The sequence below is a fragment of the Parambassis ranga genome, chromosome 6 (genome assembly GCF_900634625.1).
Source record: "Parambassis ranga chromosome 6, fParRan2.1, whole genome shotgun sequence".
In the NCBI taxonomy this organism is placed as follows: Eukaryota; Metazoa; Chordata; class Actinopteri; family Ambassidae; genus Parambassis; species Parambassis ranga.
Genome location: NC_041027.1, coordinates 6,413,724 through 6,441,114, shown reverse-complemented (window position 1 = coordinate 6,441,114; position 27,391 = coordinate 6,413,724). Strand labels below are relative to the sequence as shown.

Here is a 27,391-nt window from a genome sequence, read left to right as displayed (position 1 = left end):
GTGTGCAGAATCAACATCTGTGTGCATTGTCTGAATGTAAAATGCTGGACAAGCACAAAGGACAGCACCGTCACTCTGTGAAGTATGTACTCTTTGAGACCTCTTGCCACTTTCATTATTTACATTTCCCTTTGTACACCTCTCTGTCCCTCACATCTTTCTGTTCTCGCTTGTTCTCCTCCAGCCATCTTACCAAGGTGATCAGCTGCTGTGGTGAAAGGACTGGCATTGTGATGAATTCACTAAACAGTGCATAGAGAGGGTACAAAAACAGCAGTGCTCTTCTGAATTCACACAATGCACTCAAACAGAATTGGGGATGAGGCAAACACATGAAAACACAATGAAAGGAACAAAAAATGACTATGAATGATTTGGCTATGCTGAGCTAGCACTGGACATTTTAGTATCTATGCCATCTTGATTTCTACCTCGGAGTGTTAAAAGTTTCTCCTGCTGTGATTTTTTAAAATAATAATCTCATGCTTAACTGACATGTCGGGTCTGAGACATGTGAATTATTTTAAACCAGGATTTTTTTCCAATTACATTATTACTATTACCGTATATTATTTGCTGCTTTTCAGTGAGCACTGCTGGTTGTAGAAGAAATATCCACACATACTGCTAAGAAAGACCTTAAAAATAAAGAGAGGATGCAATAAACAGAAAAAACTCATTAATAATTGATGTGACCTCTTTTTGCTTGTTCAAAGCAGCTAGGAGAACTTTTCACATTTTTTCTGTGCATATCATTATTTGTGGCTCTTCATGCAGTCCCACTGACTCACTGATATTGTATCAGAGCTCTATAGGACCAGAGGGCTACAGTATAAATATGAGCTTGAACAGATGCTTCCATGTTGTATGGCAGATGGGAATCTAGTTTCCTGAGGTACATACACATTTTGTACAGTTGTACAATACAATTCAATTCTAAAATTTTATTGTGTCTACATAACCATGCACAACCAAGTACAGCATATCTACTAACCCCATATGCCCCTGGTTGCTATTTTAGTTAGTAGGCTATATAGAGAACATCAACATAGAGATGACAGCAATAATGTGATTACTTCCACATCCATGGGGTTGGTTGCAACATGCCTTCTAAAACCAGACTAAGTCTGCTTGGAAGTGACCTAGAGGCATTCCTGACATGTAGAGTGGACTAGGGTCCACAACTTCCTGCACCTGGTTGTCTTAATGTTGCTTTAAACAACGCTCCACTTTTAATTGTGTGAGGTCTACACCCTAAATGTTTAGGGCTATTGTTAGGCTGCCATTCAGTGAGTGATTTGTCACAGTGAGTGACAAAAACAAATGGTACTGGATGTAGATGTACGCAGTGTAACAAAAATACTGTCTCTGATGATGACATTAACACCACTGTTACCCTAGCAGATAAATATGTGCTTGCACATACTGTACAAAAAAGTAATATTGGGTTAAGCTTAAACCATGAAAGACAGGCCAAGACAAGACAAAAACATTTGGTGCTATCACACTGTCTGCAAACTACACTCACCGTTAGTCTTTTGGAAGCATCCACTTCAATCATGCCACGGAGAAGGTTCTGACAGTCTGGAGGAATAAAGTGTGGCATGTGAAACACTCCCAACTTCACCTTCTCCAGAAGATTCCTTAGGTTGTCATCATCAAACGGCAGGGCACCCTGCAGAAATACAGAACCGTATCAGAAAAAATGGGAAAAAAACAGAATGATAAGATGGTGGATGGCACATGTAGGAACAAAAATGAAGCAAAGAGGAGACAGCTTGCACTTGATACAGCAGCAGAATTATAACAGAAAAAAATGACTTCACCCATTCAAAAGCAGAAAAAAAGATTAAGAATGACTAACAAGGCACGCCAGAGGAAACAAAACCATATTGTGAGTCTAAATCCTGCACGACTTAAAGATCGGCTTTGCTTTCTCAGCTTGCTCAACTTTCCAATTAGAGCATTCTGCCCTCAAAGGCAATGAAAAATAAATAATAAACAGCAGTGAGCTGAAAACAGGGCTTTTCTAATAATTACCCAGATTTCTCATTTACCTCGTTCATTTAGCATTCTCTCATCAGAGTCATTTATCAGAGAGTGCTGACACCTCACAGATGTGGCTGTTTGATGAATGGCAACCTCCACCAGAAGAGAAGATGGAGGGGGAGAGAAAGGGGAAAATGGTGAGGAAAGAGAGAGAAATGAAGAGGTAGTAAAAAAAAAAAAAAAAAAGGAGGGTAGACTTGTGTAACAGATGATCTGAGCTCAGCCTAACTGCTGGGGAGTATGCATGTCTCCCACAATCAGACAAATGGTTATCTCACAGGCAGACAGCAGGACGAAACAGGGGAAAGACAGTATTCATCTGTAGTCAAAACAGCGGCAGCGTAAAAAAACTTTTGTTTGGAGCGAGAAAACTGTGGTCATGATGGAGATAATGGTAAACAACATCAGGTTTATGTAACAAAACAGTAAAGAAGACTGTCCTTAAAACAAGTGCACACACAGATATGAGACAAATGGAGTGGAGGGAGAGAAAGGCAAAAACAAAGACAAATACACAGGGCCTGTGGCCAAAAGCTGCCCTGTCAGCATTGGTATTTATTTTGGGCTCTCTTCTTTCAGTTTGGCTTTATGAATTATTCATGGTGTAGGAGTGTGTAGGAACTACAGCACAGATGAAACAAAGCTTTCAGGCTGGGGAACCACAGACATAATGTAGCTGGAGAATAGACCTGATTATGGATAGAGTGTTGTGTGGATACACGATAATGAATAAAAAGATGCTTCCACTTTCTGATCTTGTGTTGCACAAGCACATCAGCTCGAGGCCGTCTCTGAAACATTTTTCCCAACATGTACTCATACATAAATGACAGAATAGATCAACTACCAGTGACTCCCACGATGATGTACATAAATGATCATTTGGATGAGGTAGTAAGACAGACGAAGTGTGCAATCACTGGAGCACTGGACCTGGAGGTGTTCATTTCAGGGATCAAAACTAGTTGAAGTGTGTGAAATAGATTTTTCTCATTTGGATTAGAGCAGTATTTGCATGATAATAATAATAATGATAAAATAATGAATGAATTTTACAACTTAAAATACAATGGTCAGAAGTAAGATGATAAATGGATGACAACTGTATAGTGCACTTTTGTCTGTGCACTGTTCTGTTGCATTCTGTTAGGAATGATGATGTTTAATGTTCCTGAAAACATTTCTAGTTTGATTTAGCCACCTTAAGACAGAAAACCTTACAAATTCATTTTCCTTACATGTTTTTATGCAAAATAAAATATGCCAACCCCATACCCTTTTTGTGCATTTAACCAATTCCAGTTTTCTTTGATATTGCAAAAATGGTTTGGGAGTCACTTCCCGCTGTTCTCTATTCACATACCAATCATTTCAATCACCTTAAAAACCTTAACACTACTGCAGTTTTTTCTGGTTCAAAGGCATTTTTTTACCCATAGGTCTGCCTAAATGCTAGAGTTTGACACATTGGTTGAACCTTCAGTCATATTTTAGCGAAGTAATAACCACCTTTTGCTTACGTTAATTTTTCGATCCATTACAGCTATTTTAAAGGTCAGATATAAAGGGAAAATCAACACTTCACAGGTACAAGTGTATCATGCCATATCCTCCAGAAAATAACTGTGTCAATCTATTAACCATCAGTCAAAAAAACAATCTGACACTCACCACCAACAGAGCAAAAAGAATGACCCCACAGCTCCAGACGTCTGCTTTTCTCCCGTCATATTTCTCCCCCTAAAGGCAAAAGAGTTTGTCAGCCATGTTTAGACAGATTGTTAAGACTGGTTAAAATAAGATGGATGATTATTAGAAATAAGCAAGCACAGCAGGATGAAAATGCACTCACCCTGATAACCTCTGGACAAGCATAGTGTGGAGATCTGTTGGGAAAACACAAATGCAAAGAGTTACAGGAGAACCCAACAAAGAAAACAATCAAGATTATTTAAGAACTTTTCTTTTTGAACAGCTGCACCATTGAGTAAATCAGATTCAAACAATCACAACACAGTAAACATTAAACAGACATAAAACACTGTCAAGAAAATATCAAGGGAACTATTTAAACAGACAGTAAAATGTCTCCAGTGAACGTAGATCAAGATGTGCTTCAGGAGTTTAGACATCCTGAGGGTGTTTGGATGTCCTCCTGTTTGCTCAGTCAAGGGCATCCTCTCACAGCAGACAGTGAACAGACCCACTAATCTTTACAGCCTCTGGATGAACTGACAGTAAAGCCAATGACTAGATTGACACATCAATATCATATGAAGATTTATGGAGCTACCTCGCAAATTCTGCTCCATGAGTCACTGGCTCTGGATGAGTGCAGCAGGAGTGCCTTGTTATTCTATACATAAATTGTTCTTGTACGTTTACATTTCCAAATTCGCATGAGCTTCATCTCAATCTATAATTAACAACTTTTATTGCTTCTCAAAGCAAATCACCTCTCAGCCTGGTGAGATGTGTCATACCTGACTCTAATGAGGGACAGTCTGAGTCTGTGTACATGGCACCCATTAACTTGCCTGTTGTCTTGTGTACTCAGGAATACCAGCCCTGATGGCCTGGCTTCCCCGCACTGTCAAACTACTGGCCAATAACAGACAGTGCCACCATGTCAATGGAGTGAAGTTCAAATGCTTAAACATCCTGCCTGATTGCAAGTGTCATAGTGCATTATGCAGATGAGCCAGAGATAAAAAACAAACCAAACAAAAAATAAATAAGCTTGAATTTTATTATGTCTTATTACAGCCTCAATAAACAAGCCACAGCTGGAACCAACATGAATATAAGCTCACCATTTGCAAGCTTTAGGTTGGTCAAGGTAGAGAGTGGAATACTCAGCTTTGTGTTTGAGCTGAATCTCTGTTAATATTACAGCAGTAAATTAAATCACCCAGCCATAGCTCCTACACTAAAGCGTCAGCTTTGTAAATCTCCTTTTTCTTTTACTCTGACATAAATATATTGCTTACTTCTTCTAATGACATAGTAATCTACTTAGAAAACATTATTGAAGTAGCTTTTAATCTTTTCCATACTCTCAGAAATACTTTAATCTCTTATTCATTTGTAGTCAGTCAATACAATAGGGGCTAGAACCGTGTATGTAAGACACCGTCTTATAGTGCTAATAAAAATGTTTCACCCCTTAGATGTTCTATTCCTTTTATTGCTTGTAAAAAATAAATCATACTCAGTATAAAAAAAACCTCTTCAATATCAAAGTGATTTTACAACTCTACAATAAGTAATTGAATGTCCTGCAGGGCCTTTGAGGCTAAACAACTGTACTTTTATAAACAGGTTAAACTATGACTGTCAATTACTGACAAAATACAAAAAAAATAAATAAATAAAACTAAGTGTTCCCAAGTTTACTATAGCATCACCAATTCCCTCACAGTATGCACACAGTATGTGAGGATTTAACCAAACAACATAATTTCCCTCCATCAATCAGTGCAACAGAGCTACTGTAAATAAGCAGCAAGCACTGATAAACTCACAGCAGGGCCTGTACAAACTCAGAGGGAGGTTGTATGTGCATTCCTGGATCCATCAGTGTCATCCATGTCAGTCTATACATGTGTATGTGTACGTGTATTTATATAATGCATATCTGCTCTGAGGCCCTCATCACTGCACCTGAGGCAACTCCCATCTTTACCCAGCTCCATTACCCGTAGTAAATGGAATACATTTGTGTCAGACTGCTGCATGTGGAGAGAGGGGGCAGATAAATGTGTTTAATTAAAAAGTGTCATATCTACACTTAGAGATGGGACAGTCAGAAGAGCATGAATAATCAATAACCACACACACACTATTCGACACATGTATTAGGCCCCCAGTATAGAGACACACAAATGTGGTGCATTTGTATGAGACAGTTATCCAGTAGTAGTAGGAGCAGGATAAGATATGACAGAGCTGAGTGTCTGTGTGTTTGTGGTATGTATGCTGGTGTCTCGGTGGTCCTCCCTTCAATAAATACATTTAGCATTTCAGAAATGTACACAAAGGAACTAAGCAGATGCACTGCACCTGGACCAGACAGCAGAAGTGGCAGCAGACTGCAATCAACTATAGATTCAGCTGGTCAGCTGAATACTGCTGAGTAAGAGCTGTCACATATGGACTTTCTAGGAAACGGAAACACTTCAGTGTGGTCATCATAGCAGCACAATGACTCAGCTGTACACATCTGACTTGCAGATAGCTATGCTCACTGCTCTCAGTTGCCCTCATGTCTACCTATGAGTCATCAGCGCTTAGGGACTGTGCTACTGCTGAAAAAATTATGCAACAGCTTCCACTGCATGCATGTGTCTACATGCACGTGCTAAAACGAGCCTGCCTTTATATTATACGAAGAGAGACAACCGAACAAGTAGAGGACAAAGGGTCTTAGAGGTCAGGGATGAACTAAGCCTCTCCTGTGTTCACTGAATTGCGTGTATGCAAGTGCATGTAATTTTAGTTGCAGCTGATTTGGTGGTTTAATCTGGACAGAATCAATCTGAGCTGTGGGACAGATGTCACACAGCCTCTATATCTCCCAGCCCTGTGCAGTGTCACAAAGCAAATATTCATCCCAAGATATCCACATTACAAGAGTTGACTGAGATGTTTGTGGCCAAAGGAGATGAGTTATGATGCTCTTGTATGTATGCTCCTGTTATTTGCAGGTCAAGTCTTTAATTTAAGTCTTTATGCCATAACAATGCCAGTGTGTACAGATATTAGGGCTGGATGTGGGATGTGTTTTTGCAGTCCATGCTGTCAATACCGTTTATGAACTCGCACCTCAAAGTAAACCATCAACAACAGTGTTGCTTCTTTCGTAGACAAATATGACCCTGCACGCTACACTAAACTACTCTTCTGGGTTAAATAAAGGCACTCCCACAATATGGGGACTTTAGTCCTCTTCTGAGTGCAGTCACCCCACTTCGAAAGTGACTTTTCCCACAGGCGGATTCATTATAGTTGTCGGATTGATGGACCTGGTGTGGTTGTGACTACCAGATCATAAACCCAGTTTGAGATATGAGGAGATTGAGGGCAGTAATATGCAACCATGGCCCTGGCCCTGCTGGCCAGATAGTACACTCTGTAAGAGACACTGAAAGTATATCTTCATGAGCTCAACACAGCACAATAATAGATGCTTTGAAAACAAAGCAGAGCTTTTCTTCACTGTTGCACCTTGTTATTCTTCTCTTGTAAACTGTTAATTCTAATTTCACTTTAACTACAACTTAGAATTAATAATAAAGTCATCTAAACTTTATTAAACAGGATATGATTCAGACACAAACCAGGCAGTATTTTTTTATACCACTTACCCACAGCTGGTTTCCAACAGACTGTCTCCAACCTGAAGGGAGGCCATGCCGAAGTCTGCTATCCTGATGTTGTTCTTTTCATCTAGCAACAGGTTCTCTGGTTTTAGATCCCTGTGGCTGGAAGATAGTGAGATAGAAACATGAAACAATTAATGAAACATGAAAAAGATCATCATAACTTAAAATACAAGAGAACCTGAACCTGCATTGCACTTAGATCCACATCCATGCACACAGCAATGAACTACACAGCATCTTAACCAGTTCCCAATCACCCCCTTCCTCTCTGCAACACCTCTCTCTTTGATCTGTCCATGCTGAAACTATGGGGCTTCCACCTTGGTGCTGGGCTGGTACAAGATGTGACAGCCCCCTGCTGTGTCCTTTTCTCCTTCTGTTTCCCTCGTCTCTTCGTCCCTCATCGCCTTGCTCTCATCTTCCAGACAGCCACCAGCAAACTGGCTGAGCAAAGGGCGTCAAGGGGAGCCAGACACAGAGGTGGTGTTCATTAGCTGCCATTCATTTACACTAAACACAGCAAGGGGGATAATATCCAGCGGACATCATCTCCCTCCTTAAAAGACACCATTGAGAGAAATATCTTTCTCATATCACATAGACTGTTGCTGAGTCAGAGGTTAAAATCTCAATTTTGATGAGTGACTGTTCAAAGAGGTGTTTGCATTTTATAGTGCATTTAACATCTCTTCCAGGGTTGAGGGCTGTATTACTGTCTACCCTCAATTCATGTTACAGTATACTGTATGTACTTGCTTAATCGGACAGGAGTTCTAGAGGCATGGGGCTGTCATGAAGTCATGAACTCCACTTTCATCTCTCTCTCTAGCCTAGTGGTAGAAAGAGAAGATAGAACAATAGCTGGATGCGTCTGCCTTTGAAGAGGGCCTCATCACAATGGACATTTAACCTTAGATGACATCAGTTGCTGTATGACTCGTTTTCCCGTCCTGAGGGATTAGCTGTCAGCTGGTTGTTATCATGCTGGCAGTCTCTGTGATCCCTGCTATAATTGAAATAAAACATAGATAGCATCTAAAACAGTTCTCCCCAGGCTAAAACCTTTATCAACTCATGCAGCCATCATTTGGTAGTGATGTTGGCAGCCTGGGAGATTTAACTAATACTGTCAAAGCACATGAGGAAGGAACAAACATTTACTGAAATGCTCAGGGGCCACCAGTGTGAGACAGTAAGCAAAAGTAAGCATCTTCAAGGTATGTGCATGCACAAGCTTACAGGTTTCGTGACAAAGACCTGTAGAAAAGTGTTGAACATGCCTAATTATATAATGCTTTAAAAATATAATGGTTTCCCAGCAGCAAAATGTTTTTGACAAATCACTTGTGACTGGAGTTTAAACATGACAGAAGGTCAGCTCATAATTTTGGAGGCACAGGAACCAGACAACAGGACCAGAACAACAGGGCCTTAAATAATTTGGTGTGACAACATCAACAAAAGCAACAGCACTGATTTGTTGAGAATAGGTATTTTACACTGGACACCGCTTTATCCTAAAAATGCTTTCAGAAGGTAACAGTGCTAAATGTGACAAATACACATGTAGGAAGGCATCCAGCAAGGAAAAGTGGAAAAAAGTGCATTTGTTTGCAGACTTCAGGAAGAGAATCGCTTCATGGAAACAGGTTTTAATGCAAGTTTTTTTAATTTATTCTTTTGTCCATCAATTCTACTCTACAGAGTTTAAAGAAGTGCTGTTTTTAGGGTGAACGTAATATTCACTGAAAACACATCACATTTTCCCCATTTTTTTATCCACTTTTTTAGAGGAAAAAAAGTGACATAGCCTTGTTACAATCTTTGAAAGCCATCACTTTATGCTCTGTAGCACATGACACACCCCTTTATAAAACATTTCCTCACTTGTTCGTGAGCATGCTCTCTTAAATCTTAGATGCAAAAACACAAAATAAAGCAATATTTAATAGGCTCATAAACATAGTTTTAACATTTTCCAAAAAACAGAAACATTCAAGAGAGACTGCTCTACAGAACATTTAAGCAGCACTGAGGGGACAAATTGCATCTGGATATGTTATTGGTTGTCACGACTCTGGTATCTTTAATAGGACACTAAACGGCCTCTCTGACACATTAGCTGCACTTTGCTACAGTAATCTTGCTCACGCAGCAGGGCGCGCAGCAGGAATATTTTATATGTTATGCAGGAGTGGAATCAAATTCATTAGCTGCAGTGTATGTAACAGTTTTTCTTCACAAAAAATGATGGTTATGTTTTATTAGCTTCCTTTCATGGATTTTCCAAGGACAACTATGAGTGTACAGGTGGATTCTAAAGGGAATGAAACAGTATCATGCTATTATACCTATCCCATAAGCACACCATCATCCCTTATGTTAGAATATATATCGGCTACACACTTGTATAAAGGACCTTGCAGTGCACTGTGCACTAAACTCTCACATGCTATCTTGACGATTGAAAGGTTTAGTGGATTAAAAAATGTAAAAACAATACATGCTGACGTGCGCACAGCTGATCATACCGGCTCACCAAGCAACAACACAGAACACCTGAAAACGTTATGACGTGGTACATCTCTTCAGCTTCTAGAGCATTATGGGTAATGAAGTATAGTACCCTCAAACAATAATACTCTAGTATAGTCTAATACCTATAAATATTATTCTAAACTCTAACTAAACATTTAAACTGACTCTACTGTATACCTTTAACTGGTTATCTATCACTTATATTAATTTTGATTAAATTAATTCATTAACTAGACAACTAGATTTTCCTTATATAAATAAATTCTCAACAAGCACTAAGCTCTTAATGGCTTATGATCATTTAGACATACATGTGTGATATGTTCTTATTTATAGAAGATTGTACTGTGTCTCTTGGGGCTCACATATCTGCAATATCTCATGCTTATGATTATAAGCAGTTATATAATTAATGTCTCTATGTAAAATATACTTTTCCCATGGTGACACTTTTGATGCACGTATTTTAATATTGCTTCTCATTAAGCATGCTATCTCACCAAGATATGTGGCACTAATTAGCTATATCAGAACACCTAACACTAATGGCACAAATGCATTTTTGACACTTTAACTTATTAGATAAATAGCACCTGTTTTTTTTGTATTTTCATAATGCACTAAACCCATCCTGGTGCCATTATAAGCTCAAGTGGGGTTTTTAACCATCATTCTGAGTTGAAATGCATTTAGCCTCAAGCGCACCTCTGTATCATTCTCCTCTTTCTATCTTTCCTTTTTCCTCTCAAACTTTTTTAGGCTTCTGTTGACCCAATTACAGATGGACCAAGCCCATTTGCTAAAAAAGCTGTGGGCTAATATTCCATCACATTAGCAAAAGAGAACAATATTCTCACTGCTGACACAAGTGTTCTAGACACAATCATTCATCCAACTTAGGGTCAATCACTATATAAGGTCAGACATTTCTTAGTAAGTGTACATGCATATGTCTCTCTGTTCTTTACCCAGAGGGCTGGGGAGCCATGTGGGATTATAATAATAGGTTAAGGATGCAAGTGTAAAAGAAGACTACACTTCTCAGATTAGATATGGTAACATTACAAAGGCCTTCCTTGTGTCATCTTGGACATGATCTATTCCTGTGGGGTTCTTGAGATTCAGTTGGCATTAATGTATTGTTGCATGTAATGCAGTGACTTAAAAGGTGAGGACTACAATGACAGCTAGATCTGCAATAAACAAAATATTTGCTCTGTTGTGCCAAATCTATGCGTGCAACCCGGCGTTTGCTCTTAATCCAGAGGAGTTTGACTGGGGATGATAGGATGAGCAACGGACCTTCAAGGCAGAATAAACAGACAAGCTGCCAGAAAAGCACTGGAGTGAAGGAGTGGCAGAGATATTAAAAGACTTGCGCAAAATCAGCCATTTCGTTGTACCATAGTGGTGCCAAAGACCTCTAAAAATAGTCACCAGAGCTTTATGCAAAATTAGAAGGATCAGTACTCTTTACTGTCATCTCATCTTTGGTCATATTATGTTTATGTGCCTTCTTAACAGCCTGTCATCTTATGTTATGTTATGTTGTGTTTTCTGCTCCGTATCTTCACACACCCCAATTTATTTTACTTCCTACATTTTTCACGATAACAACCCCTTTACAGCCACCAGCTCTATTTCTCCTAAATCGACCAACATAAAACACCTTACTACCACTTTCATTTTCCATTTTCCAAACCTATTTTATCCACCTTATTTCCATTTTTTCCCAATTCTACCATCAACTTCCATCCTTTCCTATGTTACACCTCAACACCATAGAGGAAAAAAATATAAAGAAAGGAGGGACAAAAAAATTCTACAGTATGTTGTTAACATCCATAAGCTGTAATGATGATAGGCTTTAAATGCAGGCTTTCTACAGGCAGGCAGGCAGACCCTTCATCGGAGGGAAAGTCTCCAAAGAATATCAACTGACAAAGCCATAAACAGCCACAACAGCAGGGGCTGCTATTGACAGAAATGGACTCACTTACTCACTAGAGTAATAAATAAGTTAATGTGAAAAATGTTTCTCACAGAAAGTAAAAAGATAACGCAAAAGAAGGACCATTAGATACAACACTAAATGATACCATATTTGCAGAAGGTTGGGGGATAAGAAAGCCATTTCAATTTTAAGAGTTCCACTCTGGTGGTATCAATCTATTGCAAGATGTAGATGCAAAAACATAATGTAATAAAAAGAAGAAGTCAATCAGGTTTCTAACACACTTAAATGTGCCACTGTTTTCTCTTCAGCAGAGCTTGAGTGACACTCCACCGATGCAAGCCACTAGTGAGTGTGGGAGAGCCAAAATGAGCCAGAAAGGTGGATATGGATGATGTGCGTGACTATGACAATGTGTGGGTTTATAGTGACTTCTGGACCAGGTGTTTGTGCATGTGTAGGTGGCAGCAATAACAGCATCAGAAACAGCAGGATGTGTGTGTAAGCATGTTACATGAAGCTATTTTTTTTAAATCTCCGTTTGAGTCATTTTATGTGACCTATGTAGAGAAAATTTAAGCAAGGCATCTGGACTTGTAGAGTTTTCTTGAAGACGTTCCGCTGCTCATCCAAGCAGCTTTATCAGTTCTAACTGTTTGGTGGGGAAACATGGTTTATATGTGGTTGCAGACCTCAGTGGGTGGGTCTGGGTAAACAAAGTGCTACAAACAATAGCACTAAATGTTTCCATACTTACCTGTGATGTTCTGGCTGACTGGGCCAGGTGTGTCTAACGACTGGCTAACAGCCATGAGACTGCTGGAGGGGGACTGGTTGACAGTCCTTTGTTCTTGCTGTGAGTATGTGCAAACTTCCTGGGAATGGATGGAAGCACTGAATTGTATGTGGTAGAAAGATGATGTCTGAGGCCACCACCTCTGTCAAGGGAAGGTTTATCCAGCTTAACATAGATGGCTTCCTCTCTGTCTAGGATGTGGAAATTGTTGTCCTCAAAGGAGTGTCCTTTTTTCTTTGAGGTGGAGATGAACAGCTGAGTCTTGTCCTGAGGAAGTGGTACTGTACTGTCACTGTACTGGACTGCATATATCACATGTGATATATCAGTCAGCCCAGTCAGTCAGATCATCACAGGTATTTATGGAAACATTTAATGCTATTGTTTGTAAGTTTTTACCCAGACCCACCCACTGAGGTCTGTAACCACATATAAACCATGTTTCCCCACCAAACAGTTAGAACTGATGAAGCTGCTTGGATGAGCAGCGAAACGTCTTCAAAAAACACTCTACAAGTCCAGACGCCTTGCTTCAATCTTCTCTACGTATTATGACCTGGATGACAGAATCTTCATCAACATTTATGTGACCTACACACACAGTCACTTTATATTAAACACACATTGTGGGCTGTTACACACCAAAATCATTAATAAACAATGAAAACAGGGGTGAGAGAGAGGGCAGTGTGTTGTGGTCAGGCTGATTCTGAAAGAAAAGGTCTCTGTGTATGATTTGTTAAAGGATTGTGTCCATCAAAAAGCAGGTGAAGCAAATGTCTACATGTACAGCATATGAACGCAGTGTGATGTGAGTGGGTGTGGAAAATTACCAGTTATGTTGCAAATGAATGACAATACGTGGGATTAGGCTCCGATAAGGTCTATTTCTCATCTGTCTGCACCTCACATTGATTCTACAGTTTAAATTCCTCCACCATTTTCACTTAGAAAAAGAGAGGTTAAACCTGATATAAAGGCAGACTTGCACCCAGCTTTGTAAGTGACATTCATTTGAAGAAGTTGTTATGGCCTACTTTCCAAAATGCATGGGTTAAATGCATAAAAGTGTTTGAAGTCAACCATATAGTATGACATCGTCAAGTCTAACCTAAAAATACAATCACTAAAAACTCACATGAACTTAGAGGTTAAGTGCTTTATATGGTTACGATAGTTAAAGTAGCAAAAAAGGCAACTGTGGAGATTGATTTCACATACTTCATGTTGTTCAGTTTGCTGTAAAAAGGAAAACACACTCTGGTTGCAGTTATGGACGACTGCCACATCAACTCCTCAGGAGAGTGTTTAAAATGTTTCAATGTTTGTCAAGAGTGACAAGATGCTATTATTTGGAGTCCTTAGGTAAATGTAGAAATGAGTTGTCTGTATGTTATGTCTATATTGTGTGAGCCTCCATATAAAGTCTGCAGCTGACAGTGGCCTCCAACACTCCTACTGGAAGACTGGTTAAGAATGTTTTAATAAATCTTAAATATGTTATATCTTTATAGGTGGTTTGTGCTCTTACTCTGTTCTAACCAGTTAGATAATCTGTGTGAGCCTTTGATTAATAATCCAAGCACAAGTACTGTCCTGGTGAGAAGGAAAGAGACACCGTATGTATATTAACATAAAATGATGATTTTCTTTCACTGACTCAGAATTCATTTTACCATTCTTTTAATGAATATTCCTTTCCCATGTCTGCTTGTAGCCTTTGTCACCTTTCTCTCCCCCTCTATGTAAAAAAGAAAACCCTGTATGAATCAGAAAGCGGTTTGAATCCAGCAGAGGAAACACTGACTCATCAACAGCTCTTTTCTCTCTACGTTCTTTCATTCATATCCAGACTTACATCCATCTGGCTCAAGAGAGATATTTAGGGATACGACGTGGGTGGAGGACGGAAGCGTGAAGCAATGAGAAGTGAAGATGGGAGGTGTGCAGGGAAGGAGGGCTGAGGAGCATGTGTTTGCTGCCCCCTCCCTCCCCATCCTGCACGGTGAGTCACAGAGAAAAAGGCTCACTTCTAATGGCCTGTGTAGGTCCCCTGTGCAGACAAGTAGAAATGGAAGAAATGATTGCAGAAACGCTTTTTTATTGAGGGGATGCTGGGATCTCATTAGTGCGAATGGAAGGGAGGTGAGAAGGGCTGAGTCTGTCTGTCTGTTTGCCCCTAATTGAGGTTGGGAGGAGGGCGAGTGGGTGCAGAAACACTCCCAAATAATCCTTCTCATGATAAATTTACAAGACATCATTTTCTTGGAGCGTTAGAGGGGGGATTTGAGGAGCCAAGACAGAGAGAAAGCAACAGAGTAAAACCGAAAAAAAGAAACAAAACTGCTTTGTGGCTCTAGTTAAGATAATCTATATATGTGTAAGCAGCACTTAATGTCAGTCCCATGTGCCTTCTCCTAATTGGCCTAATCTGTTCTTCACATTATCAGTTGTTATTTACACAGACTGTTAAAAGACATTGTATTTTTATTCATTTAGGTATGAGGTATCTTTTTACTTTTTTTTTACTTTGCATGAAATTCCAGCATCAGCTGCTTGTTGCTTCAAACTAGAAAATGCATTACAGTTCTTTCTATGCATATACTAAACAGAAAGAAAGGTTGAACACAGTCGCCATATGCAGAGTACTGATGGGATCTATGATGTAATTATGTCAAGCAGTAATCTTGTCTGAGGTGGCCCCACAAGAGATTTCTCAAACAACTCCTGAATGAATGAGACTTGGGTCTACTACTTACGGTAGATGAAAAAACAACTGAAACACTTACAACACCCATCTGTTTAAAAACCTGAGCAACATTATGTGTTAAGTATTTAGCAACATGTTACAGACAATATTTACTACATAGATTCTCCTCCTGCATTAAAAGGCATTCAGCAAACTTTGAGTACAGTTTACAGAATAATTTTAAAAAAGTATTGCTCTCTCTCATACAGGCACACAGCCTTGGCACAAAGGTTATGATGGGATTACACACATTATCATCTTTGACTTGTTGGCATGCAATTATGGGGCCAATGACAAAAGTCAATAGTCATGGCCTGGTCATGGCCATGCTGGGATTTTATGATGTCAGTGAATATTACAGCAGTGTGACCAAGGTAACTCAATCATAATGTGCTGGATAATGACCATATTTTAATTCTTTGTGACCTCAGAATGAAACGAGCACTCTTAATCTGGTCAAGATTTTCACTTGTTTCTGCTTATTAATCAGATCCTTATTTAACTGCCATGTTGATTTTAGCATAGCAATTTAGCATAATTCATACAAAAACACATAGGAAATAAGAAAATGTAACTATTGTCTGCTTTGTTTTTGTGACTATGGATGCAGGTAAATATTTTGTTCCTGTATCTTATCTTTCAATTTATTTTCCCTTCAGCAACGTTATTTGAGATTTACAGTGTTTACTTGCGGCCAATGAAAACCCACTCCATTCTACCTTCCTTTTGCTTTGCGGTGGAAGAACAGGAGGATAAAATGCAGGGACACATATTCTGCTTTGGGATAATAAATTTACAGTTTAAGTACAGCGCAAACAAACACACATACACGAGTGCTGTAACTCAGTCCCAGCTGACCTGTTTGACTTAAGAAGTGATTGCATGAAGTATATGAGCTAATAAACAGAAATTAATCCCTGAAGCCAAAACTATAAACCATATCACAACAAAGCATAAGATGGTGGGTGCCATGTTTGTCTACATAGATAATATAAATAAAATGAAGTCTTTTGAGAGTAAGACATGCTTGACAATATATCAAAAGTGTTTTACTTCTACAATATCATTTTGAATGACTAGTTTGAAAACAGCACTCAACAGTTTTAAAGTAAGTGAATGGAATTTAGATTGTAGATTCACTTGAGGAAGAATCTGTATCTGTTCAGAATTCATTACTGGGAAACTCATTATTTGTTTAATGTTGTATAACAGCCAAATTGACTTTGTTGCGCCTCCTGGGTGTGATTGTTTATGTACTGCTTGTTTTATCCTTTTAAATGTAAGTGATGTTTTTATGGATTGCAGATAATGAATGTGGCTTTTATGGTTTTAACCCCAAGTACAAGAATATTATATGAAGTTACTGTGACTCAAAAGGGCAAATTTCTTACATTATGTATGGATTATTCAGTGTTTTACAAAGCACACTTTCATCAGCCCAATCCACCCACACCACATCCACAGCAGCAGCAGCAGCAAGAGGATTATGTCACTTACCATATGGAATGACTGTGGCAAAAATCCAGGGCAGACATGATCTGTCTGAAGAATTTTCTGGCCTCTTTAGGTGTTAACCTGCCTTTCTTCACCAAGTAATCAAACAGTTCACCACCAGACACGTGTTCTAGCACCAAGTACCTGACAAGCAGAAAGGAAAGCAGGAACAATGGTCACAGTAGTCAGAATAACATAAGCTGCAGAATATGAGGAAAAAAACATTATGAAGACAGCATTTCACTTGTAGATGGAGGAACAAATACCTTCCTATAGAATCATTTGAAATGGAGACCTGAAGAAGAGGAAACCCTCAGAAAAAAGGTCTGTCAGAACTAGTGCTATGTGGGATTGATGGTTCTTTTAAAGCAATTTCACACTGACAAAACACCTAGAATCAATGATTTGATTCAAAAGCCAAAGTATGTTGATTGTTTATCGTTTCATCTGTAAGCTGTTCCCACAGTCATAGTGTGAAGAACGCCGACAGCGTAACATAAATGTGAACATTTCTGATACTCAGAATATATATCTATAGGAGAGGTGATACAGTAGCATTAACTCTGAAAATATACAGAATACTTGTGACACCCAATTAATATTATGGTTAAAATTTGTGCATACACATCACCCTTACACTCACTTTCAGTACAACCACATGTCAGGTGGATGTTGAAGCTGTGTAGCTGAGCAGTCTGTCATTTCACTGTACGGTCATGCTCAGGGGCTCCAAGGGGACAGTGAGGAGATGAATCTCCACTGACCCAGGCCCTAAAGCTGGGCTGAAAGCAGGCAGTACTCTGCCCCTGCTCCATCTAAACTGCTCATATATCCTGTACTGAAACTCTCTCCATCTTAACTAAGACAAATTGAAATCCAGGCAGGCAGTAAAATACCTCTCTCTCTCTCTCTCTCTCTCTCTCTCTCTCCTCTCATGGACATGAAGGTCTATGTACATGTAGGCAGTTTCATTGATTAACATATGGTGATACAAACTGTAATTGGCCACAAAGCGTGCTCACTCCATAACCTTAACTCAAAAAAAAAGCTGGCTAACCCTAGCAACTTTGGCAGATATAAGAACCAGACCAGACACCAATAACTAAAAACACATTGCTAAAACATGGGCGTGACTCGCATGCATAATTAAGTGCAATGTAAATGCAATTCCTCAAAGTATAAGAGTTTGTTCTTCCTTTTAGTAGCCTTTAATCTGGGGCACTGATTTTTATCCTGATCAATCAGTTTATTTGTTACTAAAAAAAAACTCCTCCAATTAAAACTGTTAATAGAATATAATCTCTTATGTGCCTTATGTAGAAAAAAGCTGCAAAAAAGCTGCAAAAATAACCCTCACCATGTAACCAGGATTATCTTTGTCATTGGAATGTCTGCATTACAAAAAAGCGGGCATTTCGTAGGAATTCAGAAGACGTGGACATTTTCAAGGTCTGACAGAGAAATGCAATTAAAGTTGCTATTTGGGAATTGGGCACTACTAGAGCCTGGGATCAGTTTCTCACTGTCTGCTGTAATAGCTATCTGCTTGTATCTCCACTACATGAAGGTGAATAAACAGCCGGTGCATTCTTTGTAATGTTTTCTAATGATTCACTTTTAAGATTTTACAGTTGTCAATACATTTTCAACAACAGGAATGTATAGACTTTGAAGGAAACTTCACCTCCATTAAAATACCTTGTCTGCTGCCATTAATCATTGTGGCACCCTCAACAAAGCAAAGTATGTAATAAAACAGTGTACTCATATGCATTATGGTCTAAGACTATTAAGAGAGACTGTTTTCAGTAACCATCTTTCATTCGTTAAGGTATCATTCATATCATATATATATAACATATTGATGTGATCATTCATTCATGCTTAGCAATGAAATATCCATAAATAATATATTAGTCGACTATGTATCAAACTCCTTTCACTTTAATCTAGTTTTTTTACACACACACACCCCACCAGTTAAAACAGCTCGTGGTTCAGTGCCAACAGAATAATAAATCTTTAAAACTGCGGGACTGCCCACTCCAAACATGCTGCATGTCTATCAATTATTGGCTTTCAAGTGGAGATATCTGAGTGAGAATCTAGACCACATTAAGAGCAAAATTACATCACTGATGTGCAGCACAGTGTGTATTCAAGTCACTTGTGATGCAAATGTAAAGTAATTTGTCTTCTATGACGTTACTAGTGTCCGTCTGTCAGAAGTGATAAAGCAATGGGTACAAAATGTGATTTTAATAATCCAATTACAGGATGAATCATAACATTCTGCTATTCCTATCATCTTAGAGGATGACATGTACAGCACTGCATGCCCAATCCCATTTGGCCAGCAAGCTCAAGATGAGAACTAATTGCATTTAGTTGACAAACAGTCCTTTGTAGATCAAGAAGTCTTCTATGAATGACTGATGGGATTGTCACTCACCACTGTTAAAGTTAGCTAAGAGATTTATGTGTGTGAGTGTGTCTGTGTGTGTGTGCAAGCACAGTTGCTGCCGTACACTCTCCATGGCTAATATTTCCTAATGCAATGGCTTTGCCTCTGATAAGCATGTCATGGTGTTTACATTACAGAGACTTCCTCTCCCTATTAGCAGTCCCCTAGCGATCGCAACCAAATTAAATGCTTCATGCCAATACTAATGGAGCAGCCACTCCTCCAAGGCTATCATTGTTGCCCTGCATCATAATACACCAATCACAACTGTTCTGGAGGCCAGGAAAAATGATCTGTGGCATTACAAAGACTGTGCTGGCATCCAAAATAGCACTCAATAGTAATGATATCTGTGAGCCACAAAAGTGTTTTCACTCAAACATGATACTGTATTATGTACATGAATCAAACTAAAACATTATCACCTGCTGATACTTACAAGTATTTTTTATTTTCGTAGACATCATGTAGCTTTAAAACATGCGGGTGTTCTATGAGCTTCAGAATAGCTATTTCCCGCTCCACCTGTGAGAGAGACAAAGATAGAGACAGGAGGAAAAAGGAGAAACATATTACTGTAACATCAACACAGTTCCAATTCCTAAAAAATACCATTACAATGTAAGTCAATCCATTTTACAATTACGCATGTTTTATTACTGCTGACAGACCAAAGCACAGGCTTCATGTTATCCCATTTACTTGCCAGACCAGCCCTGGCAGCTTAGGCTGTCTAAAGTCAACACAGGAAAACTGAAAATTGTTCAACAATCTATTTACAAATAATAAAATAAACTGATTTACACATAGAATATTTATGTATAGCATAAATATTCTATGTGTATAAAATGCATTCTTTCACTCACTTCCAAGACATAGACTAAACTACAGTGAAGCCATTAACAGTCTGTGATGAGGCCTGACCAATTGTTTTTCTGAGGTTACCTGCAAACATGACCTTTTAGAGAGGCACCAGTCTGACATAAAATTTCATGCAACCAACCAAGAGCTTAAGAGGAATAAGTAAAGGATTGTCACTTTCTACTGGCAGAAAGGACACAAGATAAGCTGACCACACTGTGGTTGGCTTCCAGGACAGTAAGTACTGCTATCTCAGGAGAAAAATGTGGCTTGCTTCAAAAACCGAGGGAAAGCAGGTTGTGTTTGTCTTATCTTACACACTCTCTCACACAACAAGCTTTGCTGAATACTTTGCAATCACATTTCATAATCCACAGGTTTTCTTCAGTTCAACATAAATCAGCTTGTTAAGATAAAAATATGAAGGAGAATAACCTGTCAGAGTCAGACATTGCATATTTCTGTCCACTCACAGTACAGGCTATGAAGGAATAAGGGTCAAAATGTCCACTCAGTAACATCAACATTTTCCATGGGAGGCTATTTTTTCAGCTGTCTGTCTGAGATATTTACTCTACATATAAAAACAGAACTGTCTGCAACAAGCAGATGGCTGAGTCTACACAAGATCATCTATCTTTTTTTGCTTACAGAGCTGCTAAGAGAAACATACTGTGAACTAGAAACTGGTGAGAGCTAAACTTCACCCAAATCGAGCTGATCAGTTTGAATTTGTGTCAGCATCTCCAGAGATTGTTGTCAGCATGTACAGCTGCCACTGAAAATCAGCAGGGAACCCACTCCAACAGAAGCCACCGCTGATCTCCAGCCCCCTGTGTTTCTGCTCTCCTTGGGGTTATCTGCTCATCCTTCTGATTCCACATTTCCTGTCCATCTTTCTCCTCCACCCTCACAATCTAACTTTGACAGACATAGAGGGAAGGAACAGTGTGAGTTAAAGGTTCCTCTGCCTCATCTCTAAGTCATCAAAGTCAATTTCACTATGTCACTTGCCTATGACAGCCTTCATGTTGCTTTAATGTCACACTATGCATGGCTGAGCTTTGTGAACACTCGTAGAATTAAGTTTAAACTCTGATCAGCCAGCTAACTGCGTTTTTTGTTAAACTCCCACAAAACAGTTTGCTTGACTGCATATAAAATCACTTCAATCAGGTTCTTCAGCTGTTTTCCTTTCAGAACAGCTTGTATTAGTGGTCTCTGTCAGCTCAGGTATTACTGTGGGTCTACTGTGACATACTGTTCATAATTATTTTCTTGACAAAAACAATTCCATCCCCACTCCTAATTAAAAGCAACATGACGAAAAACATAAAAACCTGCTGAAGTAGCAGTACAGCGTTTTTTGAAGGGCCAAGAAAACAAGCAACTGCAGAATATAAAGTGAACATGAAAATGAAACAAAGAGCGGAACTTGTGGGTAAAATAGTAAATGTATAATTAGCACAAGTATCAGTGGGGAAAAGGCTAGGCTAATCAGGGCTAATCCAGACACTAATGAGTGCAGTGAGCAGCATTACACCATGCCACTTTCTCACCTGAGGCTAAGGTGTGTAGTTAAGAATGAGCCCATGGGGTCTATACAGCTTTCTAGCTGGCAGCAAGGCTCCCTGCGAAGAGACTTAACACTAACCAGGACTCAGGGAGAGATGAGCTGCTGAAATGCTACAGAGACAGCAGCTGGATCCCTAAGCTTCCTCTAAGCACCTCCTTTTAGTTAATTGAAATAAGAGAAATGAAGCTTAATGTGAAGACTTAACTATACAATAAGCATGCTTATTGCAAGATTAGCTGGTGATTAACACACTAATGTAAATCTGTGAATCTATCCTTGCTCTGTATAGTAATATATAACCTTTCAATGAACCGCAATTCCAATATAATACATTTGTGCCTCCCTTTACCTGCAAAAGATGTCAATATGTGTAGGTGAATGGATTATAGTGTACATTCATTTGTTTGTGCACAAAGTTACTAACCACTAGCTCCTTTCTTATCAAACACACGTATCCAACTCCTCCATAACTCTGTGCTGGCATACATGCCAGGTGGCCATTCTCCGTATTGGCCTGGCTCCTGTTTATGGCACACTCTCTCATTAAGTGCCACATCTGTGAATGTGGACAGTTGTCTCCAGTTGCCATATCTCTGTAGCATTTCATTAAGCCTTTATTAGCAGGCACATGGACGCTGTTCACCGAGACGCACACATGCATGTGAACAGATGGACAGGTGGTCAGATGAACACATACCTTCTTATATTTTTTAATCTTTTTTCAAGACTTTGTGGCTGTCTTGTGCTTAGCAGTTTAAATCATGGCCAATTTGGCCAATTTCTCACTGAGATTTGCAAGAAAAGAAAAGAAAAAAACACTTTGGAGATTGAGTAGAAAAAAAACAGAGGTTATTGTTGTGGAGTGGACATCATTAGCAGGAAAACATGGGACAGGAGCTTGTTAGTGAAGAAGCTGATTGGCTACGCTTTGACCCACAGTGTCATTTCCTGGCAGACTAAATGGATCAATATGTTGTTGGTGATTCTTGTTGAAGTGTTAACTACAACTACAACTGAATCCAACCCCCACCCCTCCAACCCCAAAAAACACCAAAACATAAAGCTGTGAGATGGGAAGAACCCATTTATTTTCATTTCCTTGATTATTTGGAAACATGTTCAGTATGATTTGTTGCAACTGCCGCATCTCCAAATTTAGTTTAGCATAGTTCCATCAGCTTCTTATTGATTCTTTAAATTACAGCTCTGGATCTGAATGACCGAATGGACATTCAAACAAACGACTGGCGACATCAATAGTTTAATCACCGTGGCGAATAGTAAAGTGAGAGAGGACAGAGGATTAGAGGCTGCCAGACAACAACAAAGACACATACAGATTAGATTCATGTCACACATGTCACTGAACGACCAAACAGAGGAACCAGCCAAACATCTCGAAGGGAAAAAATATTGGATCACAGGCTCTGTCATCTCTCACTCTCCACTTACTGCACATCCAAACTATTTCTCCTGCCTTTCTCTCTCATGCACAGAGAAGGAAAACACAGACATTCCTGTCACCTCCCCCAGGGCAAGCCAGTGAACGGTCCCTTGATACTGAGATCTGAGGATCAAAGTCAACCGGGCAGACATGTGTGTCAGATAAAAAAAAATGGGGGTGACTATGCTAACATGGAGGCCACAGTGCATGCAGAAGCTGCTGAAAGGATACAAAACAGAGACTGAGAGGATGAGTGAGGGAAGTGGGGGGAGGAGGGAGGATGGGCAAATGGCAGTGCCAGCTTTATCACCCACACCCCCACCCCGAGGGTCTCACAGCCTCTTCTGTTGTTAATTAACACAACATGGGTAAAGGACAACCCTTTCAGCAGTGCCAAGCCAAACAAAAGTGAGTGATAACAGGTAAGGCGATGAGGCAGCAATGTGAGAGTGTGATGACAAAGGACGCCAGACTCCAATCCACCTACATGGCTTGTTTCATATACAGTGAACAAACAATCACAATAAATGTTTTTTTATCCCTGGGCTGGGTCTTACAAAGGTAAATCGCAGCATCACTGAGTAAAATCACAGAGATAATGGTTTATTACTCAATGTGTTTATAAAGAATTATCTTTATTTCCACCTATTATGTACTATTTGCTAGTACATAAGGTTATAATAACGGCTCTAAGTCACAAGCTGTGACATCTGAACAGTTTACCCAACACCTCATTATGACATAACATAAATGTTGATACCTAGTGACAGACAATGACATGACTTTTAGGGGAAGCTGGTTAAAATCTACATACAGAGAAGAAGGGGTGGATGTTCCATATTAGACATATTTCTTCACATTGTTGATTTTGGTCACTGTGAGTCAGTTTCAAGCATCAAAACTACTTAATTTCATTTGTATGCAAAAATATAAATGCAAAAGTGAAATTGCAGGGAGAGAAGAGTAGAAGTATAGTATAATATGATAAATACATACAGAGACATATAGGGGGTAATAACTGGAGAAAAAAAAGAAAAATTGGTCAACTGTAAGTGAGCAGAAGGGGAGGAGACTGCACAGCTTGACTATTGGCTCACAGACAAAACCAGTCAGCTTGTCATCCATTCATACTTCTGACATGTGGATGCTGTACACACACACACACACCACTGATCACGGCAAGCCGTGAACCACCTCCATCCATCCATATGTCGGTCAGTGAGCCAGTAGGGCAGAATCAGTGTTTTCTGCCAGTGACAGGAGGTAGCCAAGCTGGTGTGTATGCTTGCATGCGTATGTGCTTACACATGCATGTTAATGGTAAGGAGTTTAATGGCTGTACACTTCTGTATGTTAGCCTGAGGAGGAAAGGACATCGGTTTCAAGGACAAACACACACACACACACACACAAAATCTACTCATTACAGCCTTGTAGAAAGACATTGGTCACCTCTACTTGTTACGAGTTGGCATTTTTATGAATTCCTAGATGATGTTAGTATGTGTTTATGAGAGAACCTGCTCATCGAATATTAGTTTGAAAAATGTGCAGGCTCAAGGATTGAGTTTAACATGGTGAGGTGAGGAGCACAGCTGATCAAGTCCCACTGACAACAAAAGAAATACAAAATCACATTTGTTTGATTCCACCCGAGTTAAATTTGTTGAACTAAAAAAAACATTCATTTTACTCTCATCTGTTTTCTCTCCCTCTAAAGAAAAAAAAACAGAAGTACACAAATATATTTGCACACACAAACATACTGCAGCAGCAGATTTTTCTGACAATCGCTTTATCAGTCATCCTTTGTTGAGAGGAGGTAAATTCCCCACACAAGGGAGTTTGATCAATGCCAGAGACATGTAAATCGATCTGGACATGGTCTCCGCTAGCTGGTGAGTCCTTATCCTTTATCTATCTTCCCACCCTTTGAAAAGATACTCATTACTACTTCCCACCCAACACCAATTCTGGTGTTCCTCCTCCTATTTATCTTCATTTTTACCTTCTTTTACCTCTCATTTATTCTCTCTTTCACTCATTCCATCTTTCTAATCATGTCTGTGATGTGTTCCTGCACTGCTGACAAATCCATCAGCCTGACACTTAAAGCAGTCGCAGGTCACATCATTTCACACTAACAGGCATGTCCCTGGATCACCTTGGTCCTAATAGAGTCTAACGGCAGAGGTCCTCCACACCTTCAGTACAATAGGCACATACATGAACCTCTTCAAACCAATCACAAGGGATTATGGGTGACGTAGAAGGGGGCATGATGAAGAGTTGGTAAACTCTGAGTGACTGTGTGAGAGCATGTGAATGGCCGTGCATGGTTTTGTGCAAAAAATCTACAGGGTGAGGGATTTATCAGGGACAGACAGGCAGTGGACTCCTTTGGCAGGCATGTTTTTGTGTCTGAAGTCTTTTTGTCAACTTGTCCATTCCATCACTCGCTCCCTAATTTCATAGAGGACGACTTGTAAGGTGACCTTGGATTGTAAGGAAATGTGAAATGTGGATTCATGAATTGGTTTTCACAGAGTGGTAAGAGAGTGAGACAGAGCACAGAGCAGAATGTAATGATTACATTGAAGGTCATCTACATCATCAGTTACAAAGGTGTAAATCTAATAACCTGCAGGAGTCTACATTTGCATGTGAAGCTGCTGGAATTGATTCTAACGTGCTGCACATGGACATAAAATTAGATTATCTCATAAAATCTGTATTAAATTAAACGTGAAAGGTTTTTGCTTGTCTGCCTTAAAAACATAAAATTATGTGATGTGAGGATAAAACAACAAACCAATGGACATGCCACCATTTATCTAGGATGTCAGGTCTAAAGTTAGAAGTTATAACCACTATGATACATGCACCACCTTGTACTTTGTTGGTGTTTATATACCTTTTTGGGTTTTACTGTTAATTGACCTGTTTTCTTGTGTATGTGTGTGAATACACAGACCAGAGTGAACTTAGGCAAGAAGAATACAAGTAATGAATAACTAATAAGGATTATTAGTGAAGTAATTCAGGCAGGAAGTCATGCTCTAACAGCTGTTCACTTACCAACTAATTAACTTCACATATGAATACATGGCTTATTCATTGACACATAAGCTGACAGGCAGGGGAGTCAATACAACTGGTCAATAGGTAAGCCTGGTCAACTGAAACAACTCAAATTAGTTTAAAACTTTGTAAATAAGTTCAGAATAGCTTGTGTAACATAATGAGGGAGTTCTTTTAGCTTCCTCACTTCTTAATTAGGTCTTACACCGAGTTTTGACACATACAAAGGGCACTCCTATTTCTCTGTTAGTGCAGAATGCTACTTTACCAAAGGCAAAACACATACCAGTGATATACACAGTTTGACTGTGTTTATGTTTTAGTCGACTATGCTGGGTGGCTGAGAAAAGTATGGTGAGAAAGAACGTCCTTGTGAGCATGTTAGCACAGCAGAGTTATTAGCAAACAATCCCCACAGGGATGCAGATGAGCTGATGAAGTTCAAAGTGTCTTGTGTTGGAAGTTTCAACACACTGACCGCAAAAATCCATACACACATCAGAATGAGTCCTAAACTCATTAACACAACCAAGTCAGAAGCGATTTCCTCCTTCTTTTGCAACAGCTAAAAGTGGTAGATTTATGCCTGTGCTTATGGCTGAAGCTGAAGTCATAGTATAGTTTTCTGTCGGTGCTTCACAACCCAGGGCTGAGGAATCTCACATTAAACAACACAGAATAAATAATATCACTGAGACTCAGGGCATTGGAAGGTTGTGTCTTTGAATAGAACAAACAAAAAAAAGAAGTATAACAGATAAAAATGATGGTTAGTGTATGTTCTGCTCTCAGTGGAACATGATGTACCTGTTCAATTATCAGTCTTTTATCAAACAAGACACATAAGGGCTTATCACAATATTCAGAGGTTGAAAAGAACCACAAACACACTTTGCACACAGAACACACTCCAGTGGGTCCACAGGTAATATAAAGAGGTAAGAATAAAAATCCCAGTGCAAAACAAGGAAAAACAGACATAAACGGGCATAAAAAGCAAA

The 27,391-nt window shown here is 39.3% G+C and overlaps 1 protein-coding gene across 1 annotated transcript in view; it reads right to left on the bottom strand.

Moving 5' to 3' along the window:
• Positions 1-27,391, bottom strand: part of brsk2a (BR serine/threonine kinase 2a) — a 141,102-nt gene that overhangs the window by 21,892 nt on the left and 91,819 nt on the right. The window contains exons 4-9 of the mRNA XM_028407675.1: positions 19,868-19,953; positions 16,968-17,108; positions 7,416-7,532; positions 3,902-3,935; positions 3,721-3,789; positions 1,529-1,675 (exon numbers count right to left, since the gene is read on the bottom strand). Of these exons, the coding sequence (XP_028263476.1) occupies positions 1,529-1,675; positions 3,721-3,789; positions 3,902-3,935; positions 7,416-7,532; positions 16,968-17,108; positions 19,868-19,953 (594 nt within the window). The remainder of the gene's footprint in view (positions 1-1,528; positions 1,676-3,720; positions 3,790-3,901; positions 3,936-7,415; positions 7,533-16,967; positions 17,109-19,867; positions 19,954-27,391) is intronic.